The 26278-nt window shown below is 41.0% G+C and overlaps 1 protein-coding gene and 1 non-coding gene across 4 annotated transcripts in view; both read right to left on the bottom strand.

The window, feature by feature from the left end:
* Positions 1 to 721: 721 nt before the first annotated feature.
* The window catches only part of Atrn (attractin), a 122981-nt gene continuing 97424 nt past the window's right edge, over positions 722 to 26278 (bottom strand). The window contains exons 25-29 of one of the 3 annotated variants that reach the window (XM_074074427.1): positions 24381 to 24442; positions 17131 to 17209; positions 13852 to 13959; positions 9865 to 9983; positions 722 to 7174 (exon numbers count right to left, since the gene is read on the bottom strand). In XM_074074427.1, the coding sequence (XP_073930528.1) occupies positions 6763 to 7174; positions 9865 to 9983; positions 13852 to 13959; positions 17131 to 17209; positions 24381 to 24442 (780 nt within the window). In that variant the 3' untranslated portion in view covers positions 722 to 6762. Of the gene's footprint in view, positions 7175 to 9864; positions 9984 to 13851; positions 13960 to 17130; positions 17210 to 23277; positions 23795 to 24380; positions 24443 to 26278 lie in introns of those variants that run through there. The other 2 variants (XM_020176564.2, XM_074074426.1) reach the window with 2 other exon arrangements.
* LOC141423600 (U6 spliceosomal RNA) lies at positions 12379 to 12485 on the bottom strand. Its single transcript, XR_012448445.1, has one exon. It is a non-coding gene; the product is annotated as a U6 spliceosomal RNA (small nuclear RNA).

A 26278-nucleotide genomic window follows, 5' to 3' on the forward strand; every position in this document is an offset into this window, starting at 1 on the left:
CCGCCTCAGGGCCTCTGCACCTGCTGTTCCAACCGAGATATCCTTCCAGACATCCATATTCCTGCCTCCTCCATTCAGTTCTCCGCTCAGCTGTCACTTTGTCACAGTGGCCCTCCCCAGTCGCACAGTGTTGTTATAATCCCCCCAGCCTTTTCTACCCTCTAACCCGACTTTGGACTCTCTACAGAATTTATCATCTGCCAGTTTATTTATTATGCTCTCCACGACTAGACTCCACCTGCCTCAAGGACAGGGAATTTGTTTTGTTCACTGCAAAACCTCTGTCCCCTTCACAATGCCTGGTCCTGTCGTGCTCAATGAAAACTTGTTGAATGACCAGATGAATGACAATATTAGGCAGGGTATGAAGGGATACCTAGTTCCACTACCTTTGGTTAAAGCTCTCTGGTCCAGTCATCCAGGAACCTAGGCTCCTTCAATTCTGTTGTGCTGTGTGTGAGCAAGCCCACAATGCTGATGGAGAGTAGAAGAGAGCTTTTTTGAATTTCTTCTTTTGAGAAAGTTCTGTTTAGTTCACTTGCCCATTTCTTTATTGATTCATTAGTTTTGGGAGAATTTAGTTTTTTAAGTTCCCTATATATTCTGGTTATCAGTCCTTTGTCTGATGTATAATTGGCAAATATTTTCTCCCACTCTGTGGGTGTTCTCTTCAGTTTAGAGACCATTTCTTTTGATGAACAGAAGCTTTTTAGCTTTATGAGGTCCCATGTATCTATGCTATGAAGAGAGCTTTTTTTTTTTTCTTCCAGGAGTACTGGGCCCCAGGGCTTTGTGCATCCAAGGTACTACCGAGCTATACTTCAAGACAAACTTATACATGTTTTTATACACTTTTTCTGTTTCCCAGGCAGCAGGGACTACACCCGTGGCTCTTTCCAGGATAGTTCTCATGTTGGTTTTATTCTTTGCTTCCTTATCCATATCTCAGCCTGAGGTTCAAGTGAGGAGGCCATGGCCTCATCTGATTTTTACCATGAGGCCCAGTCATTGTGTTAGACCAAGTCTCAACAGTTCTTTGCTGCTCACCAGCACCTCCTGTTGTTTCAAAACTAGCAGCATTTGGCTTCTCCTCCATCACAAGATCCTGGACTTCAGGTTCTCCACCCCTTTTACTTTTACTTGTAAACTGGCTGATTCTAGCATTCAACTCTTTCTTGCAGTGTCTTGCCCAAAGCAGCCAACATCAATCAACACATGCCATATTCTGTTTTTTTCCAACTTTTCCCCTCAAGCTAAAAACCTAATAGACATGACTTGCTATCCAAGTTATCAAATGTAACAAACTTCCAGATGTTTGTCATCACTGCCAGGGACCTTCAGCTGTCCTGCCTGCTGCATTTGGTTTCTCACTGTGTGCCACCTGGTCACTAAGCCAGTGGCAAGTGTTTTGGGTCACATTTGCATTGCACTTGTGATACTATTTTGTACATTAGTGAGAGTAACAAAGGTCTTAATCTCAGTAAAGGTTTGCCTTTCAGTGATGCAAAGGCTAGCATAGTTCTTGCTGATCAGGTGGTTTGCATCTAAGTGGTGACTCAGAGCCACGTTCCCTGCAACACCTTTAATCCGTGGTCTCCAGGGAGAGTCCCACGTGGGAGCATGGGACTCTCCCTGGAGAGTGTTATCTCCAGGGCTATAGCCCAGTTTGGTCCCAGCCTAACTTGCAAGGGGCTAGGAAATGTTGACCTGTAGATTTAAAGATTTGGTGAACACAGCCAGCAACATCTCTGCCAGTTTTTTGTTTTGCTTTTTTTTTTTTTAAGAGTCAGTATGTGGCCCAGGTTGACCACAAACTCCTGCCTCACCCTCCCATGTTCTGGGATTACAGGCATGCACCACCACACGCAGCTGCCAGGTTATTCTGCCAGGAACTGCTGGCAGCTCCCACGGTACTCCGGGGGTTGTTTTGCTTTCGTCTATAGTACTGTGGTTTGAACTCAGGGCCTCACGCTTGCTAGGCAGGCATTGTACCACTTGAGCCGCTCTGCCAGCCCTTTTTCATGTTGAGTATTTTTGAGCTAGGGATCTCTTGAACAATTTGCCAGGGCTGGCTGCCAACTTTGATACTCCTAATCTCTGCCTAACTAGCTAGGATTACAAATGTGAGCCACCAGTGCCAGACTCAAACGTGGCTTTCTGAATGGAAATAACCTCACCAAAGATTCAAGACCAAGCCAGGCGCCAGTGGCTGTGAGAGCTGAATTTCTGATAAGATGAAAAACTTGCAAAGACAACACTGTGTGTTCACCGAACCTGTCAGATTTTATGGTTGGGCTCTCAGAATTAGCAGGTTTTGAAAATTTAAGAGACATGGGAGTCTGTGAGGACATGGAGAAGGAGAAGGGGGCAACTGGAAACAGAACATAACTGGTGGGAGAGTGTCGCTAGGCAATTCAACAACCTGCTGCTCAGACCTGGACCTGCCCTTGCTGGCTGTGAGGTATGTGCGCTTCTGCAGTGTTCCTGACCTCTGGTTTCACACCTTTACCTTGAGACTGCCGAGAGCTTTCTCTGAGGCAGTGTGAAAACTGGTGATGTTTAAAATGCTTTATGTTTTCCTTAAGGTTCTAACGGCCAAAATGTAAATATAAACCAAACCAAACCAAAATTAGAATCAGACACTTAGAACAAAACCTACATTTTTTTTTTACCAGATCTACTTTTATTTCAGAAGGAAGTTTGTATTATAGTATTTACTTCTGTTTATATACAGGTGCTTCACATTTGTGTTTAAAATGCACAGACCTCCCTTAATTTTCTTGTTCTTGCTTAAATTAGCTGTTATTTTACAATACAAAAAATTCCAAAAATCGCAGTCCTAAATGTATGTATAACACCATAGTTTACAACACCTACTCCTTATTTACACGAGTGCAACAGACGCTGAATTATACATATTAACAAACTAAGCTCGAATCCAAACAAATGAAACCGTAAATAACAACAAAACAAAACCATTTCCAAGAGCCAGAATCAGTTCAACGAAACAGGCTTCACTAGTATTCAGAATGTTTTGTGCACAGATTCAGTTACTGAGAGTCAACTCCATTATTGCCTTTGGAAGAGAAGGGCCAGTTTCCCTCTGCACTCCAGAGAGGGCTCCCTGCAGGCTGGGCATGTGAACTCGTGGCTTGGCTCTGCTAGGGGTGAGGCCTCTATCCAGAAGCCGTCCTGGGGTCTGCATGGTTGGAGACCATACAGGTTGGTCACCAGAGTAAACATTTCAGATTTCCGCAGGGGAACCAGGGCCCACACCAAGGACAGGAGGCCTCTGCCCTTCTGGTTCTGCCCTCAGGATGGCACTTTTCACAGAAACCCCACAAGGAATCCTCCAGGATGATGGGCTGTGAGGCGTTGGACCTTGCTATAATTCAAAAGAGCTACTTTTTCATCTTGTTACTTACTAACTTTGTTAGTAAGTGTTAAGTAACTATTTGTTGAATGAATGGATGAATCCATGGAGGAAAGGAAGGATCAAAGGTGTTCAGGAAAACACCATCTCCCAAGGAAGTAAAACACCTCCCCAACCCCCCTATACTTCATTAAATTAAAGGAGCAAGATGGGCACTAGTAGGCAAAATGTCTTTTCCTACCCAGAATGTGTTCTTATTTGCCTGATTTCCCAGTGCATATCTAATCTTGTACTTCAGGACATACACATGACATTCTAGTATTTTCCTATTTGTAACAGCCTTCTTCCAGGCTAGCTCAGCGGAGTATGGGCTGCCTTCTTTCTATATACCTCCTTGCTCCTTACAGGTGACACTCAGAGGGAATCACAGGCCCCTCCCCAGACTGTGTAGGGAGAGGTAAGAGGTGGACAGGAGGCCAGTGTGAGATCATTACAGGGAAATGGAGCTATTCACCAATTGAGCCTCTCTTCCCCCATTCCCAGTTTTCAGTATAAAAGAATTATGGTTCTCAGAAGTAGTCATTAAAATTTTTAGATAAAGCCACAAAAAAAGGCAGCCTGGAGAACCTCTTTTTGGAAAGTCTGATGTCCACAGGTTATAGTGTTTGAACTTAAAGACTAGAGAAACCTGTCTCAGGATGTGACTGGTCTCAGAGTCTCTCTTGGGCCTCAGAGTACCAAAAGGCTGAAGATTCACAAGGACCTTGTAGAGCCAACAGTGGTGGACCCTTACTTCCCAAGTCCCTTTGCATAATGCTGTGTAAACAGACTCACTGCCTGACTCTTAGTAGGTGTTTTTTCTTTTTTTGACAGGGTCTCACTAAGTAGCACAGGCTGACCTTGAACACTTGATCTTCCTGCCTCAGCTTCCTGAGTGCTGGGATCACAGGCATACACCACCATGCCCTACTCTCTTCCTAGGCATTCTGACAGATGAGTCTTTGAGTTATCTAATCCATATCATACGCAACTGAACACATTAACACAAGGCGGTGTAATTCTTGGCCTTGTTATGAATGAATCAGAGTCTGATGAGAGGACTTCCTAGAGCTTGGATACCCAGTATATGGCACAGAAACCTATCAGGTGAAACTCAGATGTTACATTTAATAAAAATACATTACGTTTTTTTGTCTTATGTACACTCTGAATGTCTGAGCATTCTGAACACTACTGTATAGTTATGTACAAGTGCATGTTTTTGTGAGTGTTTTATGTACAGGCTCTCCTGTGACAGGTGAAGTTACCAGGTGACCCACTTCCTCTTGGGAACTGGCTCTGAGCTACGCACTCTTCCTCCGGGCCACTCCGTCTGCCCCGAGCCTGGAGGAAGTTGCATGTTGTCAGCTGCAAAGGAAAAGCAGGTGGAAGCAGCTGTTTCTCCATTGCTGGAGCAAAATTAAACTTCATTTGCTTCTTTCTTTTAAAAAATAAACATTATCTTTTAGGGGAAAAAAAATGACATAATCAGGTGGCTGGGGATCACGGTGCACATTTTAAGGACTACCATGGCAAAGAGACTTCTTTGGCCAATGGAGTTTGGTCCTTTGAACAAACCAGGAGTATCTTCCTTGTAGGAGAGACCCTAGTGGCTTCCCTCTTTTCGCCATGATGCCTTCTGGTAGTTATAGGGAGGGAAGGGCCAAGCCACTGCAGGTGCTCTACAGGTGCTGTGTTCTGGTAGGGATGTGGGAGCTCCTAACACAGGGTCTTTTCTAGAACTGTCTGCTCTTTAACAATGATGTGAAAAAGCTTTTTGAGAGGTGAGTCTCACAGTAGAGGTGTTTGTGCATCAGTGTTTTATGGTTCAACTTTCTTGGAAACATCTTTCCAAGAGCTTCTTCGTGGGAGTGGGGTTAGTGTTGTATTAGAGAAAAAACTCCCTCTTCAGGCACTGCTTTTAAAGGTGAAATGCCGCAGTTTTTACTCTTTTGAGTGTTAATTTCTCCTAATTCACAAACTTGAGCACTGCTGTCCAGAGGATGATCCCAATCCAATAATACCAGAGTTGCAGGTTTTCAAGCAGAAGAGAGACTGTGGGAGGCTGCTGCATAATGCCGGAATACAGAGCACCATAAATGGGGAAACCTAATACCCAGGCTGGCCCTGTGGGAGAGCAGGGGACTGTCCCACCCCTCTTAAATTTGGTTCTTGTCCATTTTTCCCATGTGCTTTTCATCCTTATCAGCATTCACTGCCCTCGTCACAGCCACTGGCTTGGTCTGGGAGGAGGATGGGTGGACTGAGACATGCCTGGGGGAGAAAGGGCAGACAGTTCCAGGTCCTTCTCAAGGCTCTGGGCAGAGGGGCTGTCCTCCTGATGTCCACTCTATCCCCACGATGACCCACAGGTTCAGAGAAGGCTACAGGAACACAGAACTGCCCTTTGACCCAGGTATCCCAAGAGTACTCAGTGCGATTTTTCTGCTCAAAGGAGACATGTGACAAGTCTCTTCATCTGTGACGCCTTAGCAGGAGGAGGCCAGAGGGCTGATCAAATATCAGGCTTAGAGTGATACTGGGCAGGGGCAGGTGGTACATAGGACTGCGCTTTCTTGACAGTGTCCTTTTCCAGAACAATAAAAACAGGTGCTTTCAGTTAGTTCATTTCCGATTTCCTCAGTCCTTGCTGCTAGGTCAAGTGTTCCGTGGGGTGACAAAATTCTTTCCTGGCTGCAAATTAGATTCTAGAAAAAGAGCAGACTGCCAATGGTAGCCGTTTAAATTTTACAAGAATGTAGGAATGCAATTATGTAAAAACTTAGGCTTACTAACTTTCCAATTGCTAGATCTATTTAAAGTCTAGGCACTTAGTGTGTGTGTGTGTGTGTGCATGTGTGTGTGTGAGAGAGAGAGAAGGAAGGAGGGAGGGGGAGAGGGAGAGGGAGAAAGAGAGAGAGAGAGAGAGAGAGAGAGAGACAGGAAGAGAGAATTTCAATGGACTAAGACTAAATCAAGTCGCCATAGAAAACTACCTATTACATCCATTTACATTCTAAGTAACACTGCTGACCTTGACATTTAAAATAGCCCCTTGTATCCTAGTTTGATATGATTTAAAAGAGATGGACCATTATTAATCATCAACTAGAAAAAAGCTATTTTCTGGAAACAAGATATCTGCTGAAATTGAGAGTAAACAGCGAATCTGTTAAAAAGACAGCAGGCTTCAGATGAAAACAAGTTAATGCATCTGACTGGTGTTTAAAAGACCATGTTGAAGAGCTAACGACCTTAGTCTGCTTGCAAACACTTCATCTTTCATTTTCTACAGTTGAGACAGTCCCAAGAAGAGTTCCCACAACTGAACCTGGGCATCATTCCTAGCTCTACACTGGCTCTACTCTGGCCTCCTCCAGCCACAGCGGGTCATTCCTGGACCTGTAATTAAATCTATTGTTTCCTATGCAAAAGTAAAAGGTTAGATGCTGGACACAGATGGGAGAAACCGTCAAAGAAAGCTTGTGATCATGCAGATGAGTCAGATGCGTCAAAGGTTTCCAGTTTTCTGCCCCGAACCGCACCACCACTTCCTTGCCTGCTCCCTCCCCTGCAGAGGGCTCCGGTTGGCCATGGCCATGCCCCTGTATGCATGGGAGAGTCTCTGGCCCCAGCATCAAATGCAGGTTCCAGGCTGTGCAGGGGGCTGCTGCTTCCGGTTTCTCACCGCTCCTGATTTCTCCTTGTACACTATGGGCATCTGCTGAGAAATGTCCACCAAGGCGCTGGCCACGGCAAGACCTTGGGAGAACCCACAGAAGAGACACATGTCAAAGAGCAGCTTGCTTTTGCTTCTAAATAATTTAAATTTTTCCTTTCCCTTCACCCCCATCAATCTGGAAGGGTAAACTCATTAGTTTCATATTCTTTGGTTTTTTTTTTTTTTTTTGGCAGTACTGGGGTTTGAATTCAGGACCTACACCGTGAGCCACTCCACCAGCCCTTTTTTGTGATGGCTTTCTTTGAGATAGGGTCTTGTAAACTATTTGCCCTGGCTGGCTTTGAACTTCGATCCTCCTGATCTCTGCCTCCTGAGTAGCTAGGATTACAGGCATGAGCCACCAGCACCTGGCTTAGTTTCATATTCTTTCAGGATTTACTTATGCAAATGTAAACACATATTTTCCATCCTTCTTCATTTTTAATGTAAAAAGTGTAGCTTGCTTGGCAGCAGGTAGCCCAAGCAAGGGCTCTGCTCAGTGTGGGAACAAATGAGATTGCAACTGTGCTTCCAGTGTGCACCTCTCCTGCCTATCTCCAAAAGGGTGGCAAGGAAAAGCAGACCACCTTACAATGAAGTTCAGACTCATCCCATGTCACTGGGTCAGCAGAAGTTATCTTTATATCTATACCATGATACAGGGCAGGGCAGATTCTGGGGCCAGGGTTTAGTAAGCAAGGTATCTCAGTTTCCTCCCTCGTGAAGTGGGGTGACACTAGCACAGGACTACTAGGAGGAGTCAGTGAGTGAACAGAGGTAAAGTCTTAGGACCTGGCACACAGCAATCATCAATAACTATTCTCTTTCACTCTCATTGCCATCCCCACCCTTGCTTTGGGGACTGTGGTCCCATTCTCTTTCTGCACTAGTAACTAATGAACCTGGCATTTATTAGGGAAGTCAACTTCCTGAGGAAACTAAATTCCTAGCACTGGGGGAAATGGCCAGTCTACACCTAGAGCCCTGCTGAGTCTGCCCTAGGAGCTGTTGGGGAGTTTTATAACTTTACTTCTGCCAAGCCTTTTAAAATGAGGGAGGAAGGGATGCCTCTTAAACCAGTTTAGTGCCTGACACACTGTAGGGGAATCCACACAAATAATAACAGCTTTGGCAAAGGCAGAGTCAGGAGTACTGGGAAAAGGGCACAATTTAATACAGTGGAAGACTGGAGGTGTGGCTCATTAGTAGAGCACTTGCCTAACGTGCTAGGCCCTGGGTTCAATACAAGCACTAAAAAAAAAAAGTTCACATAAAACAATGGGAATGGGAGCAGCACACCCCTGTAATCCTAGCACTCAAAAGGCTGAGGCAGGAGGATCAAGCATTCACAGCCAACCTGGATTACACACCAAGACCCTGTTTCAAAAACAAAAGTGTGGAAGGGTTGGCAACGATGGCCTCACTGTTGGGTGGGTCTTAAGCAGTGAGCAGGGCTTCATTAGGTGTCCTGGGGGTAGGGAGCATTAGGCAAAGAATGGGGCAGGAAAGCTATAGTGCTGCAAACCTGTCACCTCCCTAGGTCCATCTCGTCTTCAGGGAGTACCAATGATGGCAGAGTGTCAGGTCACAGTCACCCTGTCCTCAGTATTGGCAAGGTAGAGTTAGGGGCTCAATGCCCAGGGATGCCAAGGTGATAGATGATGAATCCTCGCCTCACCATATTTAAGGCCTCCTTTGTGAGAACACCATAGATCCCTGCCATTGCACACGCTGACCCAGAGGCCCTTTTGGGTCTCAAGGTGCATAGTGGTGACATGGAGCTCAGAGGACAAAGGTCTGGGGTATACGACCCTCCCAGACTCAAAGTCTTTGGCTAAGGCAACCCTGACCCCAGGATCACCACAACTGAAGGTTGTCTAAAATGTTTATGTGGCTTGAGGCATTCCTCCATGATTAATCAAGGTCCTTCCAAGACAGTATTCTACACTGCCTTTGTGTTCAAAATCACAGAATATTTAGATAAACTATGATTCATGTATTTGATAAAAGTACAAAAGACAGTGGTAAAATATGTAGCAAGCTGCAAAAATGTAAATGATCATTATGTGAAAAAGGAAGAATAAAAATTAGATCTGTGTGATCATTTTAATTAAATCGCTGGCACAGGCTGGGAAAGAAACAATAATGAGAACTGGTGGGTGTTAGCATAGTGGAACTGCAAATTTTCAAAAATCTTCTTTATGTTATTTTAATGTTACCTTATATTTAAAACAGAGTAAGAAAGCAAAAGAAATAGAGTAGGCCTAGAAATACCAATTTGAGCATCATCAGCTTCTGGTTGGAGGCTGGAAGTCAGAGCATGGGATGATTAGGAGAAGCATATGGAGTGGAGGAGGAGAAAGCCTAAATGCAGGGGGAGAAACAAGGAAAAGGAGGGAAGAGGGGTTAGCAGTACTAGGTCTTTGGCAGTAGGGCCAAAGAGGAACAGAAACATCGGGGCAGAGGAAGGTGTGGTTTGTAGCATCACCTACTACTGAGAGGCTAAGGAAGAAGGCAAGGTAAGGAGGGTCCTAGACTTCACCCCAGGAAGGGAGTGGTGGGTAACCTCAGAAAAACTCTGGGGAAATGTAAGTGACAATGGTATTATATCGATGATGTCTTGCCACCACAAGAGGTAGCACTATTCAATATTGCCCTTATCCTGAGGGGGAAGTATCCCAGGCTTAGCTCCTTCACAGTTGACACCTGTTTGTCACTAACTCCCATCTACTCACCTGACTGCCCAGGAGGAGGGATTCCACCTAAGCCTCGAGGGAGTCTCACAAACACAGAGAGGACTGCGGCTTTGTTGCCAAAACATGGCTCCAGAGCAATGGGCTTGGGAACAGTCTGGTGGATGAAAACAAAAAATTAACCTACCCAGACATTTCAGTCATTGGTGCTTGCAAGAACCACAAACTTTAGGTACTCAGAAGAAGAAACACCACAGTTCTTAAGATAATGAAAATGACAGTTAAAGAGAACAGTACTCGTTGAACACCAGTGAAAAGGATGGTACTGTTGCTGCTTTCTCTTGAGGTTTTCACACCCACCCTCCCAAATGATTGCCTGATGTGCATGAAGGGTCCACATCAGCTGGCTCCTTTTTGGGCTCTGTGGTTTTCCTCCATTTGGAACCCTAATTCACACTTACAGGCCACAGGATTGGCAGGGTGGTTGGTAGACTTGTCAGATAGTTCTGCACACCTGACTCAAACACAGACTCTGACCTTATGGAGACTTCTGCTTTAATAGCTTTAAATTCAAGCTTATTTTCATCTATTCTTCAGTCACTAAGAGGATAATTTCTTTTTTTTTTTTTTAATTTTGGTCAGGGATTTTTTATTTATTTATTTTTTGAGTTAGATTTTTAATTTTTTATTCATATGTGCAAGAAGATAATTTCACTGGATGTAAGAGCTTGTAAAAGATGGATCACTCACCAAATGGATTCCTCTCTTTGGATGCATTTGGCTTTGGAAAATATGCCTTCATTTTTTATTACAGCTTTAGATGTGATTTGTAAAGATGTCCTCTGTTATTTTTTACTGCTGCATAGCCCATTACTACAAACTTAGTTGCCTAAAACTATACCCATTCACTGTCTCATAATTTTATATATCAGAAGTCCATGCAAGCTGTAGGATTCTCTGCTTAGAGATACAAGGCCTATTTATGACTGCCACCAGTTCTGGAAACTTCTCTTCCTTGTTTTTGAACAGTACTTACTGCACAATATTCCACGCTGGCAATTCTCCTTCAGTCCTAGCTTCTGATGTCATTAATGTTATTCTATCATTCCTTTCAGTGATCTTTTCTTTTCCGTTTTTTTTTTTTTTTTTTTTTTTTTGGTAGTGCTGGGGATTGAATCCAGAGCCTTATGTTAGACAAGAGCTTACCACTGAGGTACATGCTCAACCCTTCACAATTTTTAAAAAACTGTCTTAAAATACATGTGAAATTTGCTGTCTTAATCATCTAAAAGTGTACAGTGTATTAGGTACAATGATCACCACCTGTCATTGTAGAGACCATCTGTCTCCAGAACTCTTTTCATCTTGCAAAATTGAAACTCTATACCCATTGAACAGTAACTTTCCATTCTCTTCTCCCCAAGCCCCTAGCAACCACCATTCTATTTTCTGTCCTATAAATTTGACTATTCTACATATTTCATGTAAGTGGAATCAAATAGTATTAGGGATTTTTTTTTTGTACCTAGCTAACTTCACTTAGCACAATGTCCTCACAATTCTTCCCTATTGTAACAGGTGCTGGAACGTCCTCTCTTAAGGCTGACCCTGGAATAGTGTGCAGTGGTTACACACCACATTTTGCTTACCCATTCGTTCGTCTATTGATGGGCATTTCTGTTTTTTGCCTATTATGAACATGCTGCCATGAACACTGATATATAAATATCTCCCTGCTTTCAATTCTTTGAGGCATATAGCCAGAAGTAGAATTGTTAGATTATATGATAATTCTATTTTTAATGTTTTTTTTTTGGGGGGGACTGGAGTTTGAACACAGGGCTTTGTGCTTGCAAAGCAGGGGTTCTACCACCTGAGCCATACTTCCAGTTCATTTTCATGTGGTTCTTTTGGAGATGGAGTCTCTCAGACTATTTGCCCACATTGGCCTCTAATCGCAAATCTCCTGATCTCAGTCTCCCAAGTAGTTAAGTATAAGCATGAGGCACTGATGTCCACCTTATTTTTAATTTCTTTTTTTCTTTGTTTTTTTTTTTTGGCAGCACTGGAGTTTGAACTTGGGGCCTACACCTTGAGCCACTCCACCAGCAGTTTTTGTGATGTTTTTTCAAGAAAGCGTCTTGTGAATTATTTGCCTGGGCTGGCTCTGAACTCTCTGCCTCCTGAGTAGCTAGGATTATTGGCTGACAACTTTAATCACTGGCGTCGGCTTAGTTTTAATTTTTTTAAGGGATAGTAAACTAATTTTCAAGTTTTACAGTGGCTCCATCATTTTACATTTCCACCACCAATGCAGGATTCTAATTTCTTCACATTGTAGGTGATTTTTTTAAATCTCTATTTGATTTTAAAATGTCATTTGTCTTTGTAGTTCTGTAGTCTTACTATGATAAATTCAACTATAGTGTTTTTTCTTCCTGTCTTCCTTCTTACTTGCTTTCTTTAATCCTGCTTATGATAGGTTTTGCTTCTGGAATCTGTATATACATGTCTTCCTTGAATTCTAGAAAGTTGTCAGCCATTAATTTTTTTTTTTAATGGAACACTTCATGAATTTGCATGCCCTCCTTGCACAGGGGCCATGCTAATCTTCTCCATATTGTTCCGATTTTAGTATATGTGCTGCTGAAGCCAGCACAGCCATTGACTTCTTGAATTGCCTTTCCTCTATTCATTTGGTCTGGTACTCAGAAAATACATACATTGTATCTTTTAATCCTGTTCTCCATATTCTCATATCTGTTACATTTTCTATTTCCTTGTTTCTCTACTGCATTCTATGTAATTTTCTCAAGTTCCTCTCCAGTCTTTCCTCTTCTCATTTTGTGTCTAATGTGCTGTTTAACATGTAGAATGAGTTATTTAAGGTTTTCAGCTACTATATTTTTTCATTTCTAGAAGTTCCATGTGGTTCTTTTTCATATTGCTTGGCTATTCTCAACTCTCATGACTTTCTCATCTCTATGATTCCATCTTCTTCTTTTTGAGACAGTATCTCATTTTGTAGCTTGGGCTGACCTTGAACTTGCTATGTGGTATGCATGCCAGTCTGGCCTTGAACTCATGATCCTCCTGCTTTAGCCCCCACCAACCCCACTGCTAGAATTACAGGTGTGTGCCATAAAATCCAGCTCCATCTTTTACTTCTTTTAAACACTTCATATATAGTTCTAGTATGTTCTTTAGATGACAACCATAACTTCTGCAGCCGTGCATATATCCATCACCTGTTGTTTCTGCTGACTCTCAATGATGGTGACCTGCCTCTTCTTGTGCTTGGTGATTATTAACTGCTTGATCTTGAGCTGTGGGATCCTACAAGGATTGGGATGTTTTCCTATGGAGAGGATTTGTATCTTCTTCAGCAGGGTGTTGTGATATGTTACCAATCTTGAACTGCTTGAGATAACCCATGGTTCGATTTTGGTTCATGGCTTTTTTTTTGGAGGTGGGCAGAAGAGGAAGGGAAGACGACCATGGAGATTTTACCTATTTCCTGTGAGTTCAATAATGTTTTAATAAGAACATGTTGTTTTCAGGATATACAAGTGTTTTCCCAGAGTATCTGAAGTATTTCATCATTTTGCCAAAGAGAAAGTCTTATCACTTTCTTTATAATTTTAGGAAGGAGTCAAAATAATTACTTTCCACAGACTACATAATGAGTTATTTTGTTGATTTAAAAACTATAATTATAAAGAACAGTGGTTCAGTTTAGCTGTTTTCAAATAAAAACTTTAATGCATTATGCTATAGAATACTTAAAAGACACAAAATTATTACATTAAAATACCCTGACTGCTTAATGACATGAACTAACAACTGGAAAATGAGAGCAAAAGAATTTTTGGTGCTCTCAGTATTTTAGCTAATTGTTAAAGAGAAAGCAAGAAAAAAACCAAGAGGTAACAGAATAAGGTACTTGCTCTTTCTGGTTTGCTAGATTCAGAAGCCTAAAAGAGTTCTGAAAAGTTGTTATAGAGACTTTCTATAGACATTCTCACCTTTATACTCCCCCCAATAAGATCAGGAGGCTCTTCATCTGTTTCCAAGGCAACATTTACAGAGGCAAAGGGACGGCTGGCCATCTGCTGCATCTCTCGAAGAAGTTGCTAGTGAATAACAGCAAGCATTAAAGCAACGAGTACTGAGGGGATTTTATTAGCGAATACTATATATTAACAATAACTCATCTTTCCTGATTCGAACTTATCAGATTAAAAATGATGCTTCTGTGACAGCTGGAGAAAACTGGCTATAGGCTAGGGCTTGAGTAACATCAGGAATTATTAAATTTTGTTGGATGTGATAACACTATTATATATATATTTAAAGTTATAGATATCTGTTAGAGATACATATTAAAATAGTGGTGGATATAATGCTATAGTGTCTGGTGGTGAACACAGAAAACAATGTAGTGCTATCTCTTCATATTTTTATTACTAAAGGCTTGCCTTCTTCCTGCTGAAACCCGAAATCAGGTATTCACAAAGCAACACAATAACAAAAAACTGTGCCTCATTACATTGCAGACAGGAACTGAGAGTTTCAAAGAGATGTAAGCTAGAAAACATAAACAAATATGAAATTCTGCAGAGCAGAGGGATAAGCAGGGGCTTTAGATTTAGGGAGGTGTGGATGTAAATCCTTGCTCCCATTCTCTCCAGTCATGTAACCTTAGGCAAGCTGTTTAAAATCTATAGGTTTCAGTTTCCTCTTCTCTGAAATGTGTTTTCATTAGACAATCTTACAGAATCAGATGAGGCCTGGCGTGTGATCATTCCTGTATACTAAGGATATAAGTAGACATCTTCTGGGCACAATCTTGAAGCCTTGAGATTATGCTTTGGAAGACAAATAGGACTTGCTTCAAACTACTTCCTTGGAACTATAAAAAGACAGATCCTGGGGCTATGCAGATCATAGCTCTGTTCTAGAAGGGCACTTTTAGGTTAAAAATATTCTTAAAAACCAATACATTGCTATTTTTTTCCCCCTTGAGACAGGGTCTCACTGTAGAGTCTAGGCTGGCCTCAAACTCACTATACAGCCCAGGCTGGCTTCAAACTTGCAATCATCCTGCCTTCTGTGTGCCACCATGCCTGACAGATTCCTACACTTCATAAAGCTATTGGTCCATTTACTTAACAAACATTTGCAACAACTCTCCTCTGGGTCCTGTGCTATTCTAAGTGCTGGGGTCACAGTAAGAGATAGTTCCTACTTTTTGCAGTTCCTATTCTAGTGCCTTGGTGAAAAGTGCAGGTAAAAGCACTCCTAACAGGGCCTGGTAAGCAGCAAGGAATTAAAGTGTCCTTACTGGGAATAAAACATGACTGACATTGTAGAAATGATAAAATATACACTGAAATCAGGTTCAGAGTTAAAGAAACATTCTAAATCACAAAGGAAAAAACTTAGTTTATTAGTTGATCAACTACATACTAAGCATGCTTTTTCTGGGAGGTGGGACTGGGGTTTGAACTCAGGATTTCGAGCTTGCAAAGCAGGCACTCTACTGCTTGAGCCAAACCTCCAAGTCATTTTGCTTTGGTTATTTTGGAGATGGGGGTCTCATGAACTATTTGCCTGGGCTGGCCTGGAACCTCAACCCTCCTGATCTCAGCCTCCCAAGTAGCCAGGATAACAGGTGTCAGCCACCAGCACCAAGCACTAAGCATACTTTTAAAAAATCTTTTTAAATAGGACTTTTATCTTCTCATTATCTCTTTCATCTTCATTGCAAATATTTTCCAGTTGGCTATTTATCTTTTGTGTTACTATATATATATACATATAATATTATTTTTGTTCAGACAAATCTCTACCATACTATAATGTCTCAATAACTTCATATGAAAATAATTACCTCCTTTCCAACAGTAACAAAACCTCTTACTGTTCTTTCTCTTAGTGCACAGTCTAGAACACTCAAAACAAAGCTAAGTGACTCTGTTGAGTAAGAACTACATGATGATTAGGAACACAGGCTGTAAAGACTAAGTCCCCGGTTTAAAGCTCAGCTCTGCTTCTTGGTAATGCCATGACCATGGGTAAATTACTTCACCTCTCTGAGCCTTAGACCTCTTATCTGTAAAGCACAACTAGTGGCAATACCTATTTCATAAGGTTGGGATGAAGATTAAAACTGCTTAAAACAGTGAAATGTCTAGATCACTTGTCTGGATTTTACTGGTACCACCTCTACTGTTCCTCATCATGAGTGATGCTGGGTATTATTATAGTTTGGATCTGAATGTTCCCCCAAAGACCATATGTTAAAAGACTTAGTTCCCTGCTTGGCCTCAGGAAGTTTGGAAACTTTAAGAGTTGGGACTCAGGGGAAGTAAGTTAGACTACGAGGGGCATGTTCTTGGGGGGATATTGGGACCCCAGTGTCTGTCTGTCTGTCTCTCTTGTTCAGCCATGAGGTGAATGGTTTTGCCATGTGTTTGCCACTGCAATGTGCTGCTTCACTACAAAATCAAAAGCAATGGGGATAACCCAGCATGGACTGAAACCTCCTAAGCTGTGAGCCAAAATAAACCTTTCCTCTTTATAAGCTGATTATCTCAGGTATTTGTTATAGTAATGGAAAGCTAAGTTGTCTAGATAGTCTTCATAGAGTTAAAAAAGTATTTTTGAGCTTATTCAGTGTTTTGGTTTTATCATTTTTAGTGAGACTAGGGTTTGAATGCAGGGGTCTGTGCTCCCAAAGCAGATGCTCTACTGCTTGAGCCACACCGCTACTCTTGTTTTGCTCTGGTTGTTTTGGAGAACCATTTGCCTGGGCTGACCTTGAACCACAGTGCTCCCCATTTTAGCCTTCTGAGTAACTAGGATTACAGGCATGAGGCACTGGTGCCCAGCTGAGTTTTGTTTTTAACTTAGAAATAGCTATTAAATTTTAATATATGACTAAATGATTACTTTGCTTCTACTAAGAATTTAGGTATTATTATTTTTTTAGGAGGTACTCAGGGTTGAACTCAGGACCACACTTGGTAGGCACGGGAACCAATTCACTCTCATTCTTGTGAAAGGCTCTTAGGAAGGAATCAAGTGGTGATCATGGCAGAATTAATGACACTTTATATTGCAGTAACCTAAGTCTACTGACCACCTACTATAGAATCAGACACTGCAGAAAGGCCAGCATTCCTCTCACTGCAGATACATCTATCAATTATCACCAAACAGGTAAAAGTGACTTGCTTAAGAGAAAAGAAAATAAAACAGCATTTATGAGGATTCTTTTATCTTCTTCCACTGAGGCTTACCTCTCTACGCCTGGAGGCCCAACAACTTTGTTTAATCTTCCAAACCACAGCAGCCACCAAGAGCAAAGAGAGGAAACAACTGTGAGAAAGGAAAGTACTGTGTTATTATCCTGGCACCAGAATTGGCACCAGAACTGGCCCCAGCATGCCACCATCCATGCCTCAAGACTCCCAAAGGGAACAATCCTCCAAGCTCCAACTCCAAGTTCCACTCTGAAGATTCATCACAATGTCCTGTTCAAAGAAATCACAGTTTGAGAAGACTTTGATAAGGTGAGCTTCTAGGAAGGACCTCCTATTCCTGCAGGTACCAAGAGCTCTGATTCCCCATTGGAACTTTATCAGAATGGCTAAATTATAATTATAAGATAATGTCTATAGATAACAAGCAGGCTATTTAATCAAACTAGCAAATATTTTCTGGAAAAGGTAAACAGAAGTTTATCTATAATGATGAATATACTGTAATATGTCTACAAAGCAAGTGCACATATTTGAAATAAAATAAAACACATTAAAGATGATCAGGGCTGTAGAGTGGCTCAAGTGGTAGAGCACCTGCTTAATAAGCATGAGGCCCTGAGTTCAAACCCCAGTACTGCAAACCAAACCGAACCAAACAAAAACTAGGGCTCAGGTGGTAGAGTGCCTGCCTAGTAAGCACAAGGCCCTGAGTTCAAATCCCAGTACCACAAAAAAAAACCCAAAAACAAAAATAAAGATGATCATATTTACTGGAGTTTGAACACAGGGCCTATACCTTGAGCCACTCCACCAGCCCTTTTTTGTGAAAGGTTTTCTCGTGAACTATTTTTGCCTGGGCTGGCTTCAAACCACCATCCTCCTGATCTTTGCCTTTTTTATCAGGATTACAGGTATGAGCCACTGGCACCAGCTCAAGTGAACATTCTTAAAAATATCAGGAGATGGACTGAGGGCATGACTCAAGTGGCAGAGCAACTGCCTAGCAAGTGCAAGGCCCTGAGCCAAAACCTCAGTACAGGGAAAAAAAAAAAATTAGGAGAAAAAACATCCAATATAAAGGATTTAAATGTTCTCTCTGTAAACTGTGTTGAATGCTTTGAAAAGCTACTGTGATGGCGAAGACAACGACTTACTTCCAGTTAAAAGGAGGAATATGCTTACCAAAAAAACTCTTAGGTAACTTCTTTATGGTTTGCATCTTAAATGTACCCCAAAGGCACAAAGGCTTAGTCCCCAGGATGGCAGTGTTCAGACTTGGGCCTTGGGACATGACTGGATCATGAGCATTCTAATCCCACCATGGCTTAGTCACTGATTGATTTATATTTTAATGGGATATTGGGAGTGATGGAAACTTTAAGAGGTGGCGCTAACTGGACAAAGCAGGTTACTGGGGTTTGGCTTTGAGGGTACATTTTGTCCCCAGCCCCCGCTTCTTCTTTGCCTTTTCTCTTGCTGTCTTGCTCTGCCATGAGCTGGGCTACTATGGTCCAGCACATGCTCTCCGCTAACATGGGTTTGGCCTTACCTCAGTCCCAAAGTGACAGGGCTAGGAACCCAAATAAATCTTTCTTCCTTTCAAATGGTTTCTGTAAGGTATTTTGCCACAGTAATGGAAAGCTGTGACAGTGACCAATACATAACTGCTACAGCTGGGTGCTGGTGGCTCATGCCTGTAATAATAGCTACTTGGAAAGCTGAGATCAGGAGGATCTCGGTAATGAGGCCATCCTAGGAAAACAGTTTGAGCAACCCCATCTCCATAATAACCACAGCAAAATGGACTGGAGGTGGGGCTCAACCAGCTGAGTGCCTGCTTTGTAACAGAGAAGCTCTGAGTTCAAACTTCAGTCCCACCAATTAAAAAAAATGTGGTTTATATAGTTCCTTTTTCAGATTTAAAGAACTTTCTATTACTAGGTTTCTTAGAGGTTTTTTAAATGGATATTACATTTTATTAAATTCTCTCATCAATTAAGATATCATTCTTCTTTATGCAATTAATATGTATTACTTTGATTGCTTATCTAATGCTAAATCAATCTTGCAATTCTTACATAAACCCAACTGGGTCATGATAGTAGCCTTTTTATATTACTGACAGTTTTCATTCCTGCATTCATGAGTTAGATTGATTTATAAATTTCTCTTAATATTCTTGTCAGGTTGTGTTAGGTTCATAACACAAACCGGGAAGTGTTTCCTCTTTTTTGTTCTCTAGAACAGAAAAGGCTTTGTTACAAACAAAGTCACAGAGGCCTAGAGTTTTCACTGTAGGAATACTTAACTTATGAATTGTTTTTGAAATTGATACAAAATTACTCAGGTTTTCTATTTCTTCGACGTCAGTTTTTCTTTTATTAAACTTTACTCAGAATGCAAAAATAGTATGTATGTAGCATGTAAAAAGGTATATAAAGTACAAGATTCATAAATGTCACATACCAGGTGATGGTGATATGGCAATGTTGTCTACAAGACTTCCTTTTATTTCAGTCTTTTAAAACATTTGAAAGTTAAAATGAAGAAGCACATCTGATGGTAGTGACAGAACCAAGAGAGATCTAACTATGAAACATATTTTCTTAACATCTGAGTCTTTTGAGTTGTGTTGTCATTTTGAATTGAAGCTGATCTCAAGGCATTTGTGTAGTATTTAAAAATGTTTGTTTTGAAAGAAAAGTCAGAGTAGTCTTTTCTAAAGGGGTGGGGTTTAAGCCCAGGCAAAAAGTTAGCACACACCTGTCATCCCAGCTATTTGGGAAGCATATGTCAGAGGGTCGAGGTAGAGCTGGTGGAGTGGCTCAAGTGGTAGAGCACCTGCCTAGCAAGTGTGAGGCCCTGAGTTCAAACCCCAGTGCTGTTCCTCCCAAAAAGGACAGGGTTTCATTTGTGGGAACTCTGAAATAGCCTTGTTCAGGATGGAGATTTCAGTCTTGTCCTGTCTTTTCTTCTGTGTCTATTTTGATAGATTATACATAGTTAGGGTTTACTTTTTATTTATTTATTTTTGGCAGTACTAGGGCTTGAACTCAGGGCCTTCACCCTGAGCCACTCCACCAGCCCTATTTTTATGTTGTGTATTTTTGAGATGGGATCTCAAGATCTATTTGCCTGGGCTGGCTTTGAACTGCGATCCTCCTGATCACTGCCTCCTTAGTAGCTACGATTACAGGTGTAAGCCACTGGTGCCCAGTGTTAGATTTTTTTGTTGTTGTTAATGTTCTCATTCCACCTGTGACATTTTCAAATTTGTTCACATAAATTTGTTCGTAAAATATTCTTTTGGAGGAAAAATGTCTGAAAGACTTGGAGCAACATCCCCCTTTTTATTTCTGACACTGGTTATATATCAATATTATTCTTTTTAAAGATCTAATTTTCAGTTCTTTTCATCCTGTCTATCCCCCTAGATCATTACTTTCTGCCCATATTTATATTCTTATTTTTTTAGGTGTGACACTTTTTTTTCCTCATTAATTGAAAGGGATGTGTTTTCTTTGCTAACTTATGCCTTTAAATGTATGGTTTTCAACCTTAGCTGCAGGTTGGAACCCCCTGGGGAGTTTTCAAATGCTTTCTGAGTGATGCCAGGTGCAGCTAAACTTGAGAACCACAGATTTAAAGTGATACCCTCTAAGTACAACTTTAACTGCACCCCACAAGTTTTCAGTATTTTGTTCATCATTCATTGTAAATACATAGAAACTTAAAACAGGCAAGTATAATGTACAGTTTGAGGAGTCAGGTGAGTGTTATTTTGGGGGAAGCATCAGGGGGTTGTGACTGAGTGAGAATGTAAAAAAAAACTTTTAGAGTACTGGAAATACTGTATCTCTTGTTCTGGGTAGTGGTTAAATGAGCAAGCTCAATTTGTGGCAACTGAGCTAGACACTTAAAATTTGTGAATGTTTTTGTAAGTTTATAGTACCCTTAGTACTTTTAGTCAGTATACAACAAAGTGTGTGGGATGAATATATGTGTGGCCAAACACACACTTTAATTAGGAGGCACCTACAAGTTTCTACTTAGAGCAGGAGGCTAGGCACTAAGAGAAACAGAAGACATGAGCCCGCCCTGGGGAGCTGGGGGTCAGGTGTCAAATTCCTGCTGTCCATTGTATGTCATGCTTAGCTTGTCTCTTCAGCAATTACATGGGAATAATAACAATAATGATATCCACCTGTAGGACTTGGTGTGAGAATGGAGACTGAAAATGCTTTCTAAATAAACCCACAAACATAAGATACTGTTTGGAAAAACAACAACAACAACAACAAAAAACCCTGGTGAGACAGGCACTGGTGGCTCATGCCTATAATCGTAGCTACTTTGGAAGGCTGAGATAGGGAGGATCAGCTGGGACAAATAGTTTGAGCAACCCCATCTCCAAAACAACCAGAGCAAAATGGACTGGAGGTGTGGGTGTGAATCAAGTGGTACAGCGCTTGCCTTGCAAGTGCAAAGCCCTGAGTGCAAACTCCAGTCCCACCCCACCCACCACAAAAAAAAAAAAAAAACCCAAAAAACTGGTAAATGATTACAAGTAAGTTTTCCTTCAGCTTTCCCTAGCCTGCATTTTCAACGCCCCCCCATAGGTATCAATTACATTCTCAAAATTTATTTATTTTTAATATATATTTTTTAATTGACACATAATAGTTGTGCATATTTATGGGGTGCATATGACATCTGAATACATGGATACAATGTGTAATGATCAGATCTGAGTAACTGGTATCTTCATCATCTTAGAATCTTAGACATTTATCATTTCTTTGTACTGGGAACATTCATAATTCTCTCTACTAGCTATTTTGAAATTTTCAACTAATTGTCCTCAACCACAGTTAACCTACTATGCTGTAGGATATAAGAAATTATTTCTCCTATCTAACTTCTCCCCTGTATCCATTAACCACCCTCTTTCCACCCCTTCCTTTCTAGGCTCTCTTACCCACAGTCCTATTCTCTATCTTTTTAATTTTTTCTTTTTTCGGTGGTACTGGGGTTTGAACTCAGGGCCTCAAATTCACTAAACAGATGCTCTACCACTTAAGCCATTCCTCCAGCCCTTTTTTGTCTTGGGTATTTTCAAGATAGGGTCCCTTGAACTATCTGCTCAGGTTGGCCTCAAAACCCCGTACTCCTGACCTCTGCCCCCTGACTAGGTAGGATTACAGGCATAAGCCAGTAGCACCTGGCTTTAAAATTTTTTTGAGACAGGATATCCCCATGTAGCCCAGGATTCACAAACTCATGATCCTTCTGCTTCAGCCTCCTGAGTGCTGGGATTACATGCCACTACATCCTTCTATTCTTTAGCTCATTGAGATCAATTTTAGTTTGACTAAAATTGACTAATTTCACTTAATATAATGTCCTTTATTTCCATCATTTTTGCTGCAAATGTATAGTTTTTTAGCTAGGTTTTTTTTTTTTTTGGTGGGGGGGGAGCAGTACTGGGCTTTAAAACTGAGGGCCTTGTGCTTGCTAGGCAGGCACTCTATTACTTGAGCCACTTCACCAGCCCTAGCCCTATAATGTTTTTTAAGAGAGAAAACAGACCCTTATCCAAGGAGTAGGAATTATATAGACATTAGTATTCTCAATATAAACACTAAAAGCTAAAAAAAAATACAGCACACTGTTTTCTAAATTCTAGTGGAAAATTATTTTCAACCTAAAATTCTGTATTCATACTCAAACTGTGAGGATAAAAATAAAGACATTTTCAGGCAAGGACGCTCACTGAAGTTACCTCCTATGTACCTTTCCTCAGAAAGCTAATGGAAAATGTGCTCCAGTAAAAAGATAGTATGTAGGAAGATTATGACATGGGATGCAGACACAGGAGATTCCTAAGAGGACTGCTATCAGCAAGTCTTGAGGATGAGTGCACTAGGGACAGAAGGCTCCAGTGACACATCTCCAAGAGAAACTAGAGCCAGCAGAGAACCTGCCTGTGTTTGACCATATTGAGAGGCTGTTTTTTGTTTAGTTTTTTTTTTTTTTTCTATATTGAGAGATGGTTTAGTTGTGTGAGTACAGGTGTAAGTCAGGGCTAATTTCATGGAACAACTAAAACAAAAGAACCAAAACACAGCAAATACTACATTTAGGATAAGCAAAGACGGATCCCCTATAAAATCACAGCTCAACTCAGTTTTGACTAAGTTTTATGGTTACAATAATATAAGTAGCACTGATTTAGCCACATGTTGTGATGTAACTGTACTGAATGAATGGGAAGGAGGTGAAAAAAATTATTTAAATTAGCCAGCTGGACTCCATTGAGATGATGACAATTTTGCTGGGAACACCCAAAGCATAATAACCGGAAGCCAGTCGAACATAGGCCTTCTTCTCTCCATCAGGCCTGATCAGAGTATTGACCTTAGCCATATCAGTGTCACAGAGCTTCTTCACAGCCTGTCTGATCTGGTGCTTGTTGGCCTTGACATAAACAATGAACACAAGTGTGTTGTTTTCTATCTTCTTCATGGCTAACTCAGCAGTCAGGGGGAACTTGATGGTAGCATAGTGGTCAAGACTGTTTCTCCTAGGGGCACTCAGGAAGGGAATTTTGTATGCATTTGTGGTGTGGGGGGAGTTGTAGAGTGAGGTAATGTAAGGCAATAAGCCATCATCTTCTACAGGACGTCAAAAGGTAACTGAGCTAAAAAATCAAGAATTACTGTAAGCATAGAGAAATAAAACACAACCAGAATAATTGAAATTTGGTGGGAGGCAAGTTGTTGCTGTTTTCTCTTATAAGCACTATGTCACTTCTCTTTTTCAATTATTTCCACTTGGTATTTGCAGAAAAATAAAAGCTATGAAAATGAAAGAATCCCAGGGGTCTAAAACTAAAAAAAATCACTTTAATCTTTCATGCTCTGTATAAGCACTGGAATCATCTCCTGAACAGGAGTAGCACACATGTAGCTCATGTCAGGAATTGTCATTAACACTGTTTTGGTGCAAAATTCTCCCCACAGGAAAAGCCAAATTATCTGCAATTTAGCGTAGGGTGCATGCAAAGCTGTCTCCTAAAGCGAGAACACACAAACTTTTCATTTCATCAAATCAGACTGAATTCACATTATTGTACCTGACATGCAGCTTTCAGGAACACAAATAAAATAAGTTTCATCTATGGTAGAAACACAGGATTATTCTTTTATCTTTTATGAGTTGATACTCCATTATGGAATTAAGGGCATGAATGGAAAGAACAAGTGTAGTTTGTATGGGGAAATTACCTGAAGAAAGTCACGAAGAACTGTACCAGGTCCATGAAATTGCTGTGCTGGGAGAAGGCAATCTGTGGCAGAAAAATGGGGTTACACGTTATAGAGCAGCACCACTTCAAGAGTGGAGCTGAAAGCCTTTACAGTTTAAAGACATTCATGCCTCATCCCTTTTATTTTTGTTTAGCCATCAATCCAAAAGTAATATTCTGAGACTTTTGTACAACCTCCCTCAGTCCCCCTCGGTGCTTTACACCAGCTCTCAAGTTCCCATAGTGTGACCCTACAAAACACTTGGACTCCAAAGGTAGCAAGTCAATCTGCTTGCTACCTCCCTTCATCACCCTGCAGACATACTTCTCTCCTACTTTGTTCCAAATATCAATTCTTGGATCTACCTCATGGCGGGCAGCCTTATACTATGCCCCTCATCCATTCAACACTAATGTACTCAGTGTGCACCTCAAGATATTGTCCTTTTAAACAAATTGCCTCAAGTTTTGCTACATTAACTATCACCTGACATTATATTATGACTTGGAACTTAAATAATTTTACTATACAGTTAATGTTCTTTATACAAAGAGTATAAAAAATTCCTAGTGTATTTCAGCAAATCTAGGACATCACGGACTGAAAGAGGCAAAATTATTTTATATACTATTAAGAAAAAACTATGACATAATGCTTTCTTTTTTATTTATTTTTTCCATGGTGCTGGGGATCAAACCCAGGGCTTTGCAAATGATAGGTAAGTGTCCTGCCACTGAGTTACACCCCTAGCTGACATAGTGCTTTCTTGATCTTTGCCTATAAGACATACTGGAATTTCAGAAATACTAGAATATGGACAGTTGTGTATCTCAGAATTAATTAAATATGATAACATTGACCTTGTTTCCATCTACACTATACTTACTACTTGTGGATGTCATAGTGCTTTCCCTGCTTCTTTTTAGGGAACAGAGCCCTTGTTGGAAAGACAATGGTACAGTTGAGTATCCCTCATCCAAAATGCTTGGGACAAAAGTATCTCAGATTTCAGTTTTTTTGGACCTGGTAATATCTGTTTAGATTTTACTGGTTGAATATCCCCAACCTAGAAATGTGAAGCCTGAAATGCTCTGAAACCTGAAACTTCTTTTTTGTTTGTTCATTTGAGACAGTGTTGCTATGTAGCCCCAACTGGCCTCAAACTCCTGGTCTTCCTGCTCCTCCCTAGTGCTGAGATTATAGGCATGTACCACCCCACCAGTCTAATCTTAAACACTCTGAGCATTATTTTCACATTTTTGGATTAGGGATGCTCAACCTATATAAATGAAACAATTACTGAATAAGGTGATAACTGTTCCACTACAGACAATAAATAAGACAAGAATCAAGAAAAACAATGATCCAGGTGCCAGGGGCTCACACCTATAATCCTAGTTACTTGGGAAACAGAAATCAGGAAGATCAAGATTACAGGCCAGCCAAGGCAAATTGTGAGCCCCTATCTAAAAAATACCCAAAACAAAACAGGGCTGGTGGAGTGGCTCAAGTGTTAGAGTGCCTGTCTAGCAAGCATAAGGCCAGGAGTTCAAACCCCAATACCAAAAAAATAAATAAATATAATAAAAAAGATAAACTAATGATTAGCATCTTGTTTTCCTAATTCCACCCAATCCCGGCCCCCCTTTTTGTGTTGGTAAGGACTGAATCTAGGACTTCATGCATGCTAGACAAGGGCCCTACCACTGACCCATACTCCCAGCCCTTTTACAGCAGAATCACAAGGAAGAAGGGAGACTTCTGCTGTTCGCTTTTTGATGGTCTGACTTACTTTTTGACACTCCATAACTAAAACTCCATAGGATTTACCTATCCTAAAGTATTGTGAGACATGGAAACTGAAGTTTTTGTCTTCC

Source organism: Castor canadensis, chromosome 5 (assembly GCF_047511655.1).
Source record: "Castor canadensis chromosome 5, mCasCan1.hap1v2, whole genome shotgun sequence".
Taxonomy (NCBI): domain Eukaryota; kingdom Metazoa; phylum Chordata; class Mammalia; order Rodentia; family Castoridae; genus Castor; species Castor canadensis.